The sequence below is a fragment of the Canis lupus genome, chromosome 9, assembly GCF_048164855.1.
Source record: "Canis lupus baileyi chromosome 9, mCanLup2.hap1, whole genome shotgun sequence".
Taxonomy (NCBI): domain Eukaryota; kingdom Metazoa; phylum Chordata; class Mammalia; order Carnivora; family Canidae; genus Canis; species Canis lupus.
Genome location: NC_132846.1, coordinates 55,211,597 through 55,227,395, shown reverse-complemented (window position 1 = coordinate 55,227,395; position 15,799 = coordinate 55,211,597). Strand labels below are relative to the sequence as shown.

The 15,799-nt window shown below is 37.4% G+C and overlaps 1 protein-coding gene across 4 annotated transcripts in view; it reads left to right on the top strand.

Moving 5' to 3' along the window:
- SEL1L (SEL1L adaptor subunit of SYVN1 ubiquitin ligase) overlaps window positions 1–15,799 on the top strand; it is a 56,660-nt gene that overhangs the window by 36,419 nt on the left and 4,442 nt on the right. For 2 of the 4 annotated variants that reach the window (XM_072839582.1, XM_072839580.1), the window contains 10 exons: window positions 1,946–2,014; window positions 3,412–3,489; window positions 4,569–4,631; window positions 6,193–6,280; window positions 6,605–6,753; window positions 7,729–7,894; window positions 8,467–8,541; window positions 9,484–9,656; window positions 13,379–13,507; window positions 15,625–15,699. In XM_072839582.1, coding sequence (XP_072695683.1) covers window positions 1,946–2,014; window positions 3,412–3,489; window positions 4,569–4,631; window positions 6,193–6,280; window positions 6,605–6,753; window positions 7,729–7,894; window positions 8,467–8,541; window positions 9,484–9,656; window positions 13,379–13,507; window positions 15,625–15,699 — 1,065 coding nt within the window. The remainder of the gene's footprint in view (window positions 1–1,945; window positions 2,015–3,411; window positions 3,490–4,568; window positions 4,632–6,192; window positions 6,281–6,604; window positions 6,754–7,728; window positions 7,895–8,466; window positions 8,542–9,483; window positions 9,657–13,378; window positions 13,508–15,624; window positions 15,700–15,799) is intronic. The other 2 variants (XM_072839583.1, XM_072839581.1) reach the window with 1 other exon arrangement.

The following is a 15,799-nucleotide window of genomic DNA, read 5'->3' as shown; positions in this document are numbered from 1 at the left end:
AATATGAAGAACCTATCTCAGGACTTCTGGAGTGCGAGTCCTTCTGTCTAGAGTAAATATTATCCCATCTCCTTAACATAGCTAATTCCTACTCTTCCTCCAGAATTCAACTCCAGTATATCTTCCCCTAAAATGTTCCTCTGGACTCCTAACTCCACTCCAGGACCAATAGGTCACGTACCACAGTTACAGTTTCTGAAAATCTGTACTGCCCTTACCCGTTGTAAATTCACTAATTATGTAATTAATTATTATTATTTTTTCTCTGCTAGAACTTAAGTTGCAAAAAAGCATGGACTTTACCACTTTATTCCCAGCACCTGACAGTGCCTGACACATAATGAGTTCTTGATAAATGTTTGTAGACTAATAAAACTGTTACTGTGCTATAAGTTAAATATTCTAATTAAGGTTATTTCATTTCCATATCCCATCCACTTTAAGAATTAGATCATAACAAAATACACTTATCACTTAAAACTATACCAAATATCGGGACACCTGGGTGGCTCAGCAGTTGAGCATCTGCCTTTGGCTCAGGGCATGATCCCATGGTCCCAGGATCAAGCCCCACATCGGGCTCCCAGAGGGGAGCCTGCTTCTCCCTCTGCCTATGTCTCTGCCTCTCTTAGTGTGTCTCTCATAAATAAATAAATAAAATCTTTAAAAATAATTATACATGGGCAGCCTGGGTGGCTCAGCGGTTTAGTGCTGCTTTCAGCCCAGGGTGTGATCCTGAAGACCCGGGACCGAGTCCCACGTCAGGCTCCCTGCATGGAGCCTGCTACTCCCTCTGCCTGTGTCTCTGCCTCTCTCTGTGTGATCTTTCATGAATAAATAAATAAAATCTTTTAAAAAAATACTATACCAAATATCTATATGCATATTTTTTAATTCAGATGGCATTTTGACTGCTTTCATTGTCTTTAGGTCATTAAGATCTATCTCATTAGGCCAGATGAACTGGTTAATAAAAATGTCAGATGAGAGAACAATTCTGGATGGCGAGTTTGCTACATATCTTTTATACAAGTTTTGGGATATTCTTGGTGTATGCTGCCTACTTGTGAAACACCTACACAAGGATAAATTTTTTCACCAGCTTCTCAGAAGGAATAAAAGGAGTTCCTAGTACATAACTGCATTGATTCAACAATAATTTGAGTGCCTGCTATGTGCCTCTTTACTGCTAGGCATTCAGGATATAATGCTAGACAAAATAGCTTTGGTCTCTTTGTCCTTACAGAGCTTCAAGTTTAATAGAACTAGAATATTATATATTTTTTAAGTGATCACACACCAGCAAATATGTAATTGTGATTGTTGTTACTAAGGAGAATGAAAGGGTCCAGTAACAGGTTCATCAGTGGAAGGTAGCAGTTGTCTCTGAGGAGAAATGGGTGACATTTAAGTCAAGGGTGGAGGTAAGATCATTCCAGGCCAAAAAGAGTGGTATGTGTGTAGGTCCTGAGGTGGGAAGAACCAGAGTGCAGAGAGCAAGCTGAGCGGTACTGAAATAAGCCGTGTCTGATCCTGTCACTATATCCCCTGCAGAACTTCAAGGATCTGTAAGGACCAGCATGTTAAGTTTTTTGAACTGTTGCTTTGGGTCACTAAAGACTAAAGGCAGGAAGACCAAGGAGGGGAGTGTCCCAGAAGTTCGGGTGTGAGATAATGTAGCTTAGCCTAGAATTGTGGCAGTAGAAGATCATAGGTAGATTCAAGAGGAATTTGGTGATGAAAGTTACAGGACCCCAGTGATGGATTGGATATGGGCCTGAAGAGAGGTGGATACCTAAAGCACCCAAGAGATATAGCATGTTGCTATTTAAACTGAGATACTGGAATATTACAAGATTTTGTAAATGTTCCTGAAATGATTGTTTTGGTGAAAAGCCAAAGGCAGATTCTATAAAAATTAATTATTTTAATTCTTTTCTCACAGAGAGCATTCGACTACTTCAATTTAGCAGCTAATGCTGGCAATTCACATGCTATGGCCTTCTTGGGAAAGGTACTGTACATCCTGTGAACGTATTATGCAATAGCAAGAGGTGTTTGCATAATAAGCACATGTTTTAGTTAGGACCTACAGTTTACTAAAAATAAACTGAAGTAAAACTTCCAATACAAGGATAATTGTCTCTTGTGGTAAGATAAGTGTTATTTTGAGGTGTTTTCTCAGGTAACATGAGAAAAACAGCATTTCCTCATCAGTATGGTTGAAATTAGCTTTCACTGAGCTCCTACTTTGTGTGTATTTTATGCAGTAATGAGGAATTTATTCTTCATGCTGTACAGGTTTTTTGCTAAGTCAGTCATAATTGCTTGTTTTCTTCCATGCTGAATAGAGGCAACTAGAGTTTATTGGAGTTTGTCTGCAGACTTTAATTATCTTAGTGTAATGGCTGTCACCTACTGGTCAATGCAGTTCTTTTCTAAGCAAGGAAACACGGAAGTCTAGAGACCTAGCAAATAGATTCTATATGACATGGTACAGTCTCAGAACTTCCTTTTTCATTATTTTGAAAACAAATACAGTATAAATCAGTGGATATTTTCATCCATAACCAAATCCTAAGGTTAGGATGCTCAGGTAGAGTAAATCTGTCACAAAGATTCTTGGAAATAGAAAAATTTCATTAGTATTTGCCACATAATCACAACCAGTTATTTCGGGCCTGAGAACTGTATATGTAGACAGCTGAACCATTATAGCATTGAAATTGGTATATTCCCCATTTATTTTTGTTAATCCTTTAAGAACTGTCCATTCTAGCCCTTTTGGTTCTTGCTCTGAATTCCTAATTAACCCTATCTCAAAAAAAGATGTCCATTGTTGTTTTCTTAATGTAGATTTGGATGAAAGCAGTCTTGGTCATTCTGTTCTTCTTTCTCTTGGCCCTTTTATCATGTTCCGTACCTGGTACTCTGATCATCAGTGCTTGAAACCTTTTAAAATAACCTTTTAGTTATTTTCCTGAACTTAAGATCTACCCTGTATCTTACCCTGAGGGAAATAGTGATAGAAGAGAAAGGGACATGGGCATTGCCAAAAGCACTCCTTTCTCTTGTATAATCAGTGACCCCAGGCAGATCATCACCCATTTGACTACCCTGGCATAGAGAGAAAAGATTCACCTTGAGTTAAAGGTTTCTTCCTCCTGAGATTGATCTGTGACATGATTTTACGATATTCATGTTTATGGAGAAGTCCTAAATTTGTTATGACAAATAATAATAATGTTTACTTTTAAGGTTTTGCTTTTAAATCAAAAATATCCTATGGGGAATTTTAAATTATGTTGAAAGATTTCATGATACCTAACAAAAACCAGAATGAGATGAGCTAGAAATACATTATAGGCAAAAGGAGTATAGTTCTTAATAAAATTAGGCTCTGTTTTCCAGATGTATTCAGAGGGAAGTGATATTGTACCGCAGAGCAATGAGACAGCTCTTCACTACTTTAAGAAAGCTGCTGACATGGTAAGACCTCATGACTCAGTGTATTGAAATGTGTGCCATGTTATTATTATTTTAATAAATAGGTTTATTATACAGAAGGATTAGTCATAACCAACTCATGGCCTCAGATTATTTAAAGCACTTATGTAAATGTGATTTTTGTGGGAATGGAGTGGTTAGGAATAAAACCTTCCTGATAAAAAGCAATTTATTTGGCACGGGGGAACCACATTATTGAATATTAAGCCTCTGTTTCAATTTCATTGAGAAGTTTCTTCACTGGGGAAATACTGATTTTAGCAATGCAATTGAGATTTACCATAATTTGCCCCATTTGTATTGCAACTTGAGGTTTAAAACTTATGTAACTGGGTACTTTCAGTAATCATAAATATAAAATTCAGGCTTTCTTTGGCCCAGAGAAGACTATGTATGAATATTTAAGACCTGTATGCCTCCAATGTGTACGCTTATCTCCTTGCCAACTGCTTTAGTTCCAAATGTCAGTTGAGTATTTCCCAAAGGAGTGCTGTGAGACTTTTGAAAAAATGCCTCTGTCCCCTCTGAGTTTAGGTTGAATTTTAGACTTTTCTCTTTCAGGTCTCAAAACAATGATTGTCTTTGTTCTGTGCCACTCCAGTAATCTTAAGTGTATCTTTTCCACCTGATTCCAATATTGCTGTCTTACATGGTTGTTGACTTTACACCATGGCATCTTCCATCTTTATCGGGGAGGGAGGTTACCAATGAAAACCTACCCCAGGAGTGACCTACTTTTAATTTTAAGAAGAAGAAATACATTAGTCATGTTTTCTATCATAAGCTCATGGAACAGATGGTCATAAGGTAAAGTCACTAAAATTTAATTCTAGGTAAATGTGTTATTTCCTCTTTTTCAGCAAATTATTGAAGACCTCCAAAGCTCTAAAAGTCAGTATTACATTTAGCCTGATGGGAAAGAAAAGTTTGAATTGAAAACTACAAAGACATTTTTTGAATATGCTTGTAAATTATTTCTTTGGTAGTCATTTAGTCTTTCCTTTTATTTTATTTATTTATATTTTAATGAATCCTTTCACTCTTTTGTCTCTGGTTTTCAGGGCAACCCGGTCGGACAGAGTGGACTTGGAATGGCTTACCTGTACGGGAGAGGAGTTCAAGTTGTAAGTTTTGAGGCTAGCATTCTGACTTAAACAAGCAATCAGCTAGTGAGGTAGGGAAGTGTAACTTGCTTCCAGCCTGGATGAAATCCTTCCTTTATAACCAGAGCTAAACCTTTTCCTGTTCTCTGGGCTTGACTCCCTACTACCCTTCACCTGGTACCCACCATAGTAACTGCTTTCTTTGAATGGCTCTGTCTCTGGCACTTTCTCTAAAGAGATGAAGGTGTTTCTCATTCTTCTGTTATGTTCTCTACCCTACCTGTGCTTCCACTTCTCCAGGACTTATCCCTCCCTACTTCTCTCTTTTTTTTTTTTTTTTTTTTTTAAGATTTTTTATTTATTCAATTGAGAGAAAGCAAGTGAGAGCCTGAGTAGTGGGGAGGGGCAGAGGGAGAGGAGAAGCAGACTGCCTGCTGAGCAGACTCAGGACCCTGGGATCATGACCTGAGCTGAAGGCAGATGCTTGACCTACTGAGCCACCCAGACACCCCTCTCCCTGCTTCTTCACTCAAGCCTGAGAAAGTGCTTGTCCCTCCCATTTAGGAGAAGAAAAACTTTCTGTTCTATTCTTTGCCCTTCTAGCTATTACCTCTCTTCTCTCCAGTCCTCTACAAAGCCAGATTTCTCCAAAGAATGAACTATATGAGTGGCTACTACGCATTATTTATCTCTCAACAGTCAGGCTTTTGCCTTGTGTAACTGCTCTATGCCGGTCACCAGTAACCTTCTAAAAGTCAACTCCTGTTGACATTTTTGGTTCTATGTCACTTGAACTTTCCTGGAATTCTACAAGTTCTCTTGGTTTTCCTAAGCCATTGCTTCTCATTCTGTACTACTTCCTCATGTTGGATGCTCCTAGATTCTCATTGCTGCCCTCTTCTCTTCTCTGTATGATCTCTCCAGGTAAAATGTTTTTGATTCAGGCGTGAAACGAAGAATTAGGTTTAGGTTCCTAATCTGTAGGTGTTCACCAGCTCAGAAGAAAGTAGTATGTTCTTATTTTGATTCCTTCTAGTCATTTTAGGACACTAAAATTCAGTAGTGATCTTTGTTTTAATTTTTTTCTATGGATACATATGATATTTGAAGTCTAATAATCATATAGTGCTTGATAAGCTACATAGGGAAAGAATGAATAAGAAGAGAATTTTCCTTATTTAATGTTAGAAAAATTGAGGTTCAAAAAAGATTTGTTGATTATAGGAAAGATTACAACTTTCTTAAGTCCTGGTCTTGTGTTCCACTAGTGTGGTGTAGCCTTTCTGACAGTGAATATATTATTTCACAAAAACTCTGCTTTTCTTCACAGTTAAGACCATATACCTATATAGTTAACTATATAAATAACTACTTAACTATAGTTATAGTCTTAACTATTTTAATTCCTCTGTGACTTAGACTACCATCTATATATTATTTAAAAATTATGATAGTCTTTTTAATGATTCTTTGAGAATGCCTTCTATGTGTTTTGTTAACTCTTTTAAATGAATGACTCTCCTGAGTATATCAACCTTTTGAGCTCTCTCATCATGTGATCATGTAACCTCTTTTCCTGCAGAATTATGATCTGGCACTAAAGTATTTCCAGAAAGCTGCTGAACAAGGCTGGGTGGATGGGCAACTGCAGCTTGGCTCTATGTACTATAGTAAGTAACGTTGGAATTAAACACTGTATATACCAAGATCTAAATTATTTATTTTCAACTAGATGCCACTATGACATGAAATGAGAACTATTACATTCTGGCTGATTAATATTCTTCTAATTCTATGCTTTGTGCATCTTGTTTTTCATTATAAATTATGTTAATCTGTATTAATATGCTAATCTATATTAGTAAGATTCGCATCTTTCCTGATTAAGAATTCTCAATTTCATTTCATTTTACTCATTATGTAAGGCTTCTCTGATGCTTCAACTAAATCTTATTTAAGGCTATTTCTGACCTTTCGTGTGATTTTCCTTACAGATGGCATTGGAGTCAAGAGGGATTATAAACAAGCCTTGAAGTATTTTAATTTAGCTTCTCAGGGAGGCCATATCTTGGCTTTCTATAACCTAGCACAGATGCATGCCAGCGGCACAGGTGTGATGCGATCATGTCATACTGCAGTGGAGGTAAGGGCTTTCCTACCAGCTTGTACACAGGAAATTAATTTTCCCAGATTAATTTTAATTCTGGTTTTCTTTGCATGATTTCTTCTTGAGTAGAAACACACTCAACCTATTAGTTTTGATACACTGAGGGAAGATTCTGAAGGCCTGTATGTCATATGTCACTATCATGCTTATTCATTTCATTTGTCTCTTCCCACTAGAATCTGCATTTATAAGGACAGGTGGTGTTGTTTGCTGTCTCTTTAGCACCTAGACAGTATCTGAAACAGCACCAAAAAATCTGTGTTGAATGAATGTTACAAAGGGGAATGCTGATGTCTCCCAAAGGGAACTTTTCCTCTTTAGCTGTCTCATAAATGGCACTTCAGAGTGGCATTTGATGAATGCCTGGCACAGTTTCTAAACCTCTCTGTGCTTCATTTTCTTTGGTTGTAAAATGGGGCAGCTAATAGAACTTACCTCATAGAGTGTCCTCCATGACCTCATGGGAGCCTTAAAAGAAGCTCTGTACAGGGATCCCTGGGTGGCGCAGCGGTTTAGCGCCTGCCTTTGGCCCAGGGTGCGATCCTGGAGACCCGGGATCGAATCCCACATCGGGCTCCCAGTGCATGGAGCCTGCTTCTCCCTCTGCCTGTGTCTCTGCCTCTCTCTCTCACTGTGTGCCTATCATACATAAATATTAAAAAAATTAAAAAAAAAAAAAAGCTTTGTACATACTGGACATAAAGCACTAGAACAGTGCCTGGCAAGGGTAATGGTATGTAACTGTTCACAATTTTTTTTATAAACCTCGTCTAAAGACTAACTGAAAGCTTCAAATAAATATCGCAGACTTCGTATATGTTTAATAAAGCTGCCAAAGATTCAGAAAGGTAGCTTAATAGTCACTTGTAGCCAAAGTGCAGAACTGATTTTCTGGCAGATGTTCCTTATTTTCTTACCGGGTTCTTTTTTTTTTCTTTCCTATTCTCGCAGTTGTTTAAGAATGTGTGTGAACGAGGCCGTTGGTCCGAGAGGCTTATGACGGCCTATAATAGCTATAAAGATGGCGACTACAACGCCGCAGTGATCCAGTACCTCCTGCTGGCCGAACAAGGCTATGAAGTGGCACAGAGCAATGCAGCCTTCATTCTCGATCAGAGTAAGGTTCAGTGTGGGCCTGCCTTGGCTGTAGAATATCTCGGGTAACCTGTTTGTGCTTAAAGAGAAAAGCCACAAAGAAACTTCTTTATTGTTGTAAATAGACCATAACAACACAGGTGCTCAAGTAATTTCCCTCAGCTCCCTAAGCCAACCAAGTTAGTTTAATATGTTAGAGTTGACAGTAGAAATGGATTTGCCATTTGTCACAAAATTAACTGCTTTCAGTAAGTCCATTTTTCAAAATACAGCAGGTAGAAGAACATTGCTTCTCCAGTGGTACGTAGATCCTTAGAAGTGGCTCAGTAGTTAGTCTCCTAATTAGTTCTGTGGATACAGCATTTTGCAGCAAGTAGTGTTGTCCTGGATGGAGGCAGTGATTCCTTTAAACTCAGTATTTTATTCTCATACTAATTTAACGTCAATACAATGTTTTTTTCATTTAACTTTTGTCATATCACAATTCTTGTTTAAATTATGTTCTACATAGCCACCCTGACTTATAAATGAAGCCTAAAAGTCTAGTGCCTGTCCTTAATTGCCTGGTATGTATTTACTTCATCTCCCCCATAGGGGAAGCAACCATCGTGGGGGAGAACGAGACTTACCCTAGAGCTTTGCTGCATTGGAACAGGGCTGCCTCTCAGGGTGAGTGGCCACTGCATTGTAGAGAAGAGTTCCACCCATGGACTTTTCTTTACTGTTTCCATTTTGTTTTCTTATCTCAAAAAAAAATTAAATAATGTCATTCATCAACTTAAAATTAAGCAGACAGACCAACTATTGCTTAACTTGTTTGCATCAGGACTGATTTATTCTTTTTTTTTTTTTTTTTAATTTATTTATTCAGAGGCAGAGAGAGAGAGAGGCAGGCAAAGAGGCAGAGACACAGGCAGAGGGAGAAGCAGGCTCCATGCGGGGAGCCCGATGTGGGACTTGATCCCGGGTCTCCAGGATCACACCCCAGGCTGCAGGCGGTGCTAAACTGCTGCGCCACCGGGGCTGCCCAGGACTGATTTATTCTTAAAACAGAAGTTCCAGTCCCTGGGTTTCTGAATTGAATTGCCAGGTCTTTGTACTGGACATTGATATCATGTTATGGCTTATTCTTTGGTTTTTAGCTTGAGACCAGTATTCTGTGTAAAATGAGAATTGAATAGAACGTATAACAAAATACTAGCCTAAAACCCCAAAAGATTTTAACCTTTCTCACATACTCCTTTCAACATTGCTTGGCTGTCCCTTCTTCAAACCCAAACAGTGGTCCAGTTGAACCACTTCACAATGTAAATGGCATGACAGACTAGAATATGTTCACTTGAAGAATATTATCATGAAATAGGGATTACCACCTACTTTGTTTTACGCTTCCCTGACTATTACAAAGCCTTCTTCAGAAGAGCAACACCTCTAGTTTAAATCTTTATTGAATTTATAGCTTGGCTGAAGGATTTGTTGTAAAGTTTAATGTACTGCAAATTAGAATTCTGTTTTATGTATGCATGTTAACAGGAGGAGAAATAATAGTAGTTTGGTCTGTTTTAAACACCCTTTATTTATTGGCAGTTTTGCATTTAATTTTTGTTTAAGGCTATACCGTGGCTAGAATTAAGCTTGGAGACTACCATTTCTATGGCTTTGGCACTGACGTAGACTACGAGACTGCATTTATTCATTATCGCCTAGCATCTGAGCAGCAACACAGTGCACAAGCTATGTTTAATCTGGGATATATGCATGAGAAAGGACTAGGCATTAAACAGGTGAGCGGGGATTCAAAATAAATGTCTGAATGATATAATTGTGATTTGGGGGAATCGTCTACATTTTTATTAGAATATAGGCTTTCTTTGGAATGTGCTCAGATGTTAAGCACTAAGTAATGAGACAGTTTTGTAATTTTTCAGAAGCTGATCCTTACATCTCTCTTGTCATTGGACACATGCCTGTTGCTGTCAGATGCACACTGCTAGCTATATTTAGGATAGTAAGCCAAAAACAGATTCATTTAAATGGAACTCCTTGTTTGAAAAACTGTCCATCTCCAGCCAAATTCTGTTGTTTCTAAATTATTGAGAAATAAATTAAGATGTTTGCATTGATAAACATATTTCTAAGTCTATGCCTTCTTAATGAATTATAACTTTCTTTAGACCCCATGGCCTTAAGTTTTTGCCTGTATACCCTAAGGGAATTTTGAAAAACTGTGTTTAAAAGCTGTGCTTTTTAATTTGACATTGAAAACTTTTCATTGTAAGCTCCACAGGATATAAATTCTAGCTATTCTAAGCACCAGTAGTTTTTTTTTTTTTAATATTTTATTTATTTATTCATGAGAAACAGAAAGGAGAGAGAGAGAGGCAGAGACACAGAGGGAGAAGCAGGCTCCATGCAGGGAGCCTGACGTGGACTCGATCCCGAGTCTCCAGGATCACACCCTAGGCTAAAGGCGGTGCTAAACTACTGAGCCACCTGGGCTGCCCACACGAGTACTTTTTAAAATAAAATGACTAAATTACTCTAAATAACAAAATTTTGATACCTTCATTTTTTTAAATACACAGCAAGCTCAGCAAGCTCATTAAAATGGTATCTTTTTTTCTTCCTGAGTTTATATTTTCAGTCCATTATTCCCCTAGCATTGCATACTAATGCAGTGTTTTTAATGCTTAGCTCCTTTATTGATCACTGGATCATACTTATTTGAAACAAAGTATGTTAAAAAAAAGTATGTTAAACTTTAAATTTTATTTCCTATATACTCTAAGTGATAAGAAAAATTCATGAGATATTATTAGTCATAAGTTGGTTAATTATCAATACAGTATTGAATGAATCAACAGAATATAAATTTCACTAAAATTTTACTTTTTGCGGTAGTTATTGAAAACATCTTTTAATGAGATGAATGGAGCATCTTCTAAAAATTAGTTTAAGAATCACTGAGTAGATTAGGCATTAATTTCATGTATCATTTTTATAAATGTATGACTGGAATCTTGTTCATATAAACAAATTTATGGAATGGGAAGAATCTTCCTATAGCAAGTTCGCTTAATTCCTTAAACTGCTTTACGAGTATGTGCTGTCTTCTTTTGGGCTGCAATAACAGAATACCGTAGATTAGGTGGCTTAAACAACATAATTTCTCACAGTTTTAGAGGCTGAGAAGTTGAAGTGCAGGGTGGCTGTGGATTTGGTGTCTGGTGAGGCCCTGCTTCCTGGGCCAGAGACAGCTGTCTTCTAGCTTTTGTCCTTACCTAAGGAAAGAGCAAGAAGGAAGCAGCAAGCACTTAAAGACTCTTAAGGATGCTGATTCCATTCATGAGAGCTCTGCCCTAATAACCTCATCTAATGGTGGTAACTCTCAGAGACCTCACCTTCTAATCCCAGCCATCACCTGAGGGAGTAGAATTTCCACCTAAAAATTTAGGGAGGACACAAACATTTAGTCTATAACATATGCCCCAAATCAGAGTGATTCACATTATTTTCAATGATCTATCATTGACAGTTTGGTTAAGTCCCCCTTCAATCTTATTGAAAGCAAAGAATTGGAAACTAGAGGGTTGCAAAAGATGTATTCATCCCCTAGTTACTGGAGTTGTTCGCTTTCTCAGTTTCTGGGTGGAGTGCCGAAAGACTTGACCAAGGTTGATCAAATAACTGATTCTGTTATAACTCTGTCACTTAGAGACACTCTATTGACCTAATATACTTAAGGGCAAGTTGTTCATTTTCATTTTGCTAATGCACTAAGTTTTTGTCCAAGTGCCTTTTGTTTTACCACATTTGCATATTAATGTTTTTAATTCCAGTATGTATAGTTTTTTATTTTACACTTATATTAATATTAGATACTTGAATGTAGTTTTATCAGGACTCTGGAACTGCAGGCAAAGTGCATTCAGCTTGTAGGTGATCTCTACCATATTATTGAGTTACCGAACGAAGCCTCTCTTAATTGTCAGACCAGTCAGTCAGATCAGATTTCGCTTCTGTCAGCAAGTCTGACTTCATTTTTTTTAATTCCAATAAAATTAATGTGTTTGATGACTAATATAAAGATTGCACATACGTTATGGTTTTTATGGAATACACTTCATAATTTACGGAAAGCAATCAAAATTAAAGTAATAGAACTCTTAACAGTGTGTTTTTATAATAGATCAGAAGCCAAGAAAATTAATCAGTGTGCATTCTCATAATTTAATTTGTAATATGTATAGCTTATATAAATTCTTGAATAGATGACAATGATAAAAAGCACAGTATTTCTTTTATAAGAATGCGAGTAGGGAACTATGGAATGCAACTTTAAAGAATAATTAATCATGTATTAAAATCAGAATGATTCCATTAGTTTTTACAACATTATGATCTCCTTTTCCTATTTTTTCCCATTTTTTAAATAAGCATTCATACTACTGAAAACTACTCAGTCCAGCGTCTAGTACAGCTAAAAGAATATTAAGGATTAAATGATTATTGTTTATATAGAATAATTTGGGATGTAATTAATAAGATTTAGTTACCCTGTTAAATCACTTACACAAAAGTTGATGTTATCACATAAAGTTTGATCCATGATCTTAAAAAATGTGATAGTCCAAAAAAAGAAAAGCTTGTTACATTTTTTGAAAAACCAAACTATACTGTTATTGTTAGTACAGAAGAAATCCTTCTTTTTAAGTAATGACACACTCTAGTGACAGTTTAGGGAATCGTTGAAAGTAACTGCTTATATTGAACTATGTTGGGAAAGTTCTTAATGTTTAGCCTTTCTTTCCCATGTTTCATGGAATTCTTTCCTTGGAGTTTGGTCTTCTTTGACAATAGGGCATGGAAAAAGTGAGGTTGTAAAATGAAAATTTCACAATGTCCTACTGTGCCATTCTGCATTTATCTGTATGCAGAACACTCTAGTCTGGGCCAGAATCCATATGACTTGTTTCACCTTTTACAGAAATATGTCTAAGGCAGGGAAATGCAGAATGCAAGTTCCTTAACACTCTCCATGCAAGTACCCTTTGAAAAATTGTGAGCATGTTACCAAGTTTGAAAGATCACTGCTCCAAACTGAAACCAGAAATCGCTTATAGTGACTGAAATTTTAAGTAGGAAAAATTAACTTGAGACTTATAGGTCACCCCGGGAATCTTCAGATAAACCTGTTATACATAGGTAGGTAGCTGTATGCAGCACATATACACAGCAAAGAGGGTGTCAGACAGGAGGAACATGAGTTAAACTTTAATACTTTTCAGCTAAATTTTTCAAAATTAAGCAGTTAGATAATTAAAGAAATATTACCCAATTATAGGTTGAGTTTTTTCATTAGGTAAGGGAAATTTTAAAATGAAAACTTGAAAGGTGAAATAAATGTTCTAAATACATAAATTGATAACTGAATATATAAACTAAATAATATTATTTTTACTTATTTTAACAAAAGATGAATTTTGGTTTATTACCTATATTATAGGATATTCACCTTGCAAAACGTTTTTATGACATGGCAGCTGAAGCCAGCCCAGACGCCCAAGTACCAGTCTTCCTAGCACTATGCAAACTGGGTGTGGTATATTTCTTGCAGTACATACGGGAAACAAATGTAAGTGTTCCATGCCCTTTTTTTTTTTTTTTTAAGATTTATCTATTTATTTTAGAGGGCCATAGAGCATACATGAATGGCGTGAGGGGGAGAGAGATAATCCTCAAGCAGAGCTCCCACTGAGCGAGGAGCCTGATGTGGGGCTCAATCCCAGGACTCTGAGATCATGACCTGAGCTGAAACTGAGTTGGCTACTTAACTGACTGAGCCATCTAGGCACCCCTCCGTGCCTCTTAATTAAAATATAAATGATATAAGCTGCTCAGTCTAGAGGTTTGTATTTTAAAAGTTCAGGGAGAGGGGAGGAATGTCCTGCAAGTGTCTGGTCCTTTCCCTTCTTCCCCCAAGTGAAGTACGAGGGGACTGCATCAAGTGTGGGGTGAATGTAGCCATAGAGCAGTATGTTTTGAGGTAGGTTCCAGGTGCTAAAGCAGTTTTCATTGATGCATGTGTCTTCTGGACTAGAGAAAATGGGACTAACCCTTGGCAATTTGAAACAGTAGCTAACTAAATTCAGTAAACAATAAATCAGATGACTGCCTCCAGTGACTTAGACCAGTCCCTTAAAAAGAGAATTTTTAAAAAGGGAAAGAAGTAGAACCTGAAAACCTGCCCAGGCTGTTGGACTTCAAATTCTTCTGATAGTGTGAAACTTGTTTAAAACAGCACCAGAACTTTCTTCTGTACAAATACCTTGAACTACTTAAATAGCTAATGTTAGAACCCGAATAAGAGGTGGGTTCCCCATCCCTTTCAAAACTACTGAGCTTCGTTATCCGTATTTACAGGTAAGTGCCCGTGGGGTCTCCAGTTTTACATTTGGTTTACCTATACTGCCTTATAATGGATTGACTGGTATGGGATTTAACTCTGAAAGTCCTAAAATGTCTGCAGAAACAAGGGCTATTTAAGTTTAACTCACTCCAGACCAGAACAAGATGATATTTTAACCACTTGTTATCATTGTTCAGGATTGGTTGATACACCATTTCAGCATTAGGTTCCAGAACAGGCTTTTCATCCTGTGCGATACAGATATAATTGGGATCCATAGTGCTCCTTTTTGCAACTCTGTCCTGCACTACCTGAGGTCCTCCATGCATGGCGCCCCAGAGGACTGGAGGTGTGGGGCTCCGCCCTCCCAAGTGCTTATACATTTGTAATGGTAAATTTAAATTTATAATCACTTGATAGCATGAGCCGAGTGCTGTACCCTCCACTAATGGAAACAATCATTGTTCCTTTAACTGAAAAGCTAACAACAGTGTAGCAGCCTGTGCTCGCCCTCTCTCTCTCTCCCCCTCTCGCTCACTTTCTCTCATGCTTGTTTCAGTCCCTTGTCTCTCACAGTTTGTAGGACTAAGAAACTGCTGATGATCTAGGATTGGGTCATGCGATATGCCATACTAAGTGCATTGTCTTGTTTTTTTTTTTTTTAATAAAGAAGTATAAAAAAGAGAATAAAATGCTCCAAAATCTTACCACATAGCTATTCCAACTAAAAAAAAAGAGAGAGTAAATAAGTATTGATGGTGAGAAAGTCAGACGGTACAGAAAACACCGAATCTCCTATCACAGGTCCCACTCCAGGAAACACAGTTAATAATTTCTTATAATCTTTTCCCCAAAAAATTTAGCACCTGCACCTGCAAATATATATTATGAGGACCTTTTATTTATTTTTTTTAAGTTTGTTTTTGGTTTTTTGTTTTGTTTTTTGAGAGAGAGAGCATGAGCAGGGGAAGGGCAAAGGAAGAAACACACTCCCCACTTAGCAGGAAGCCAGACATGGGACTTGATCCCAGGACTCCAGGATCATGACCTGAGCCGAAAGCAGATGTTTTACTGCCTGAGCCATCCAGGTGCCCTTATGGGGACCTTTTTAAATATAACTTTACTTAAATATAAAGAATTATATCCTATGTTTATTTCCTTTGGAGGTAGGTAGCAGTCCACAGATACCAGAAATGACTTAAGTGACACTAAAATGAAGTCTCCTAGACTAAGAACATAACTATCTTTTGAGTTTAAATTCAGATGTTAAATATTTAGTGAAATCCTATTTAAAAAGCATTAGTCATGCAGCTCTTAAACGTTGGAATTCCTGCCATCTCCAGTTACATGAGAGAAGTGAAGTGCTTTGCTGTCATCAGAACAGGACTCTTCAGCTGGTGTGCTGTCAGAACAGACAGGTAACAGGCGGCCAAGGTACTGATTGTTGTCCCCCCTCGGCTCTCCACTGTTTAGTATCCCGTGCAAGTATTTTCTGTGAGAAATGGTAGAAAATGAGTA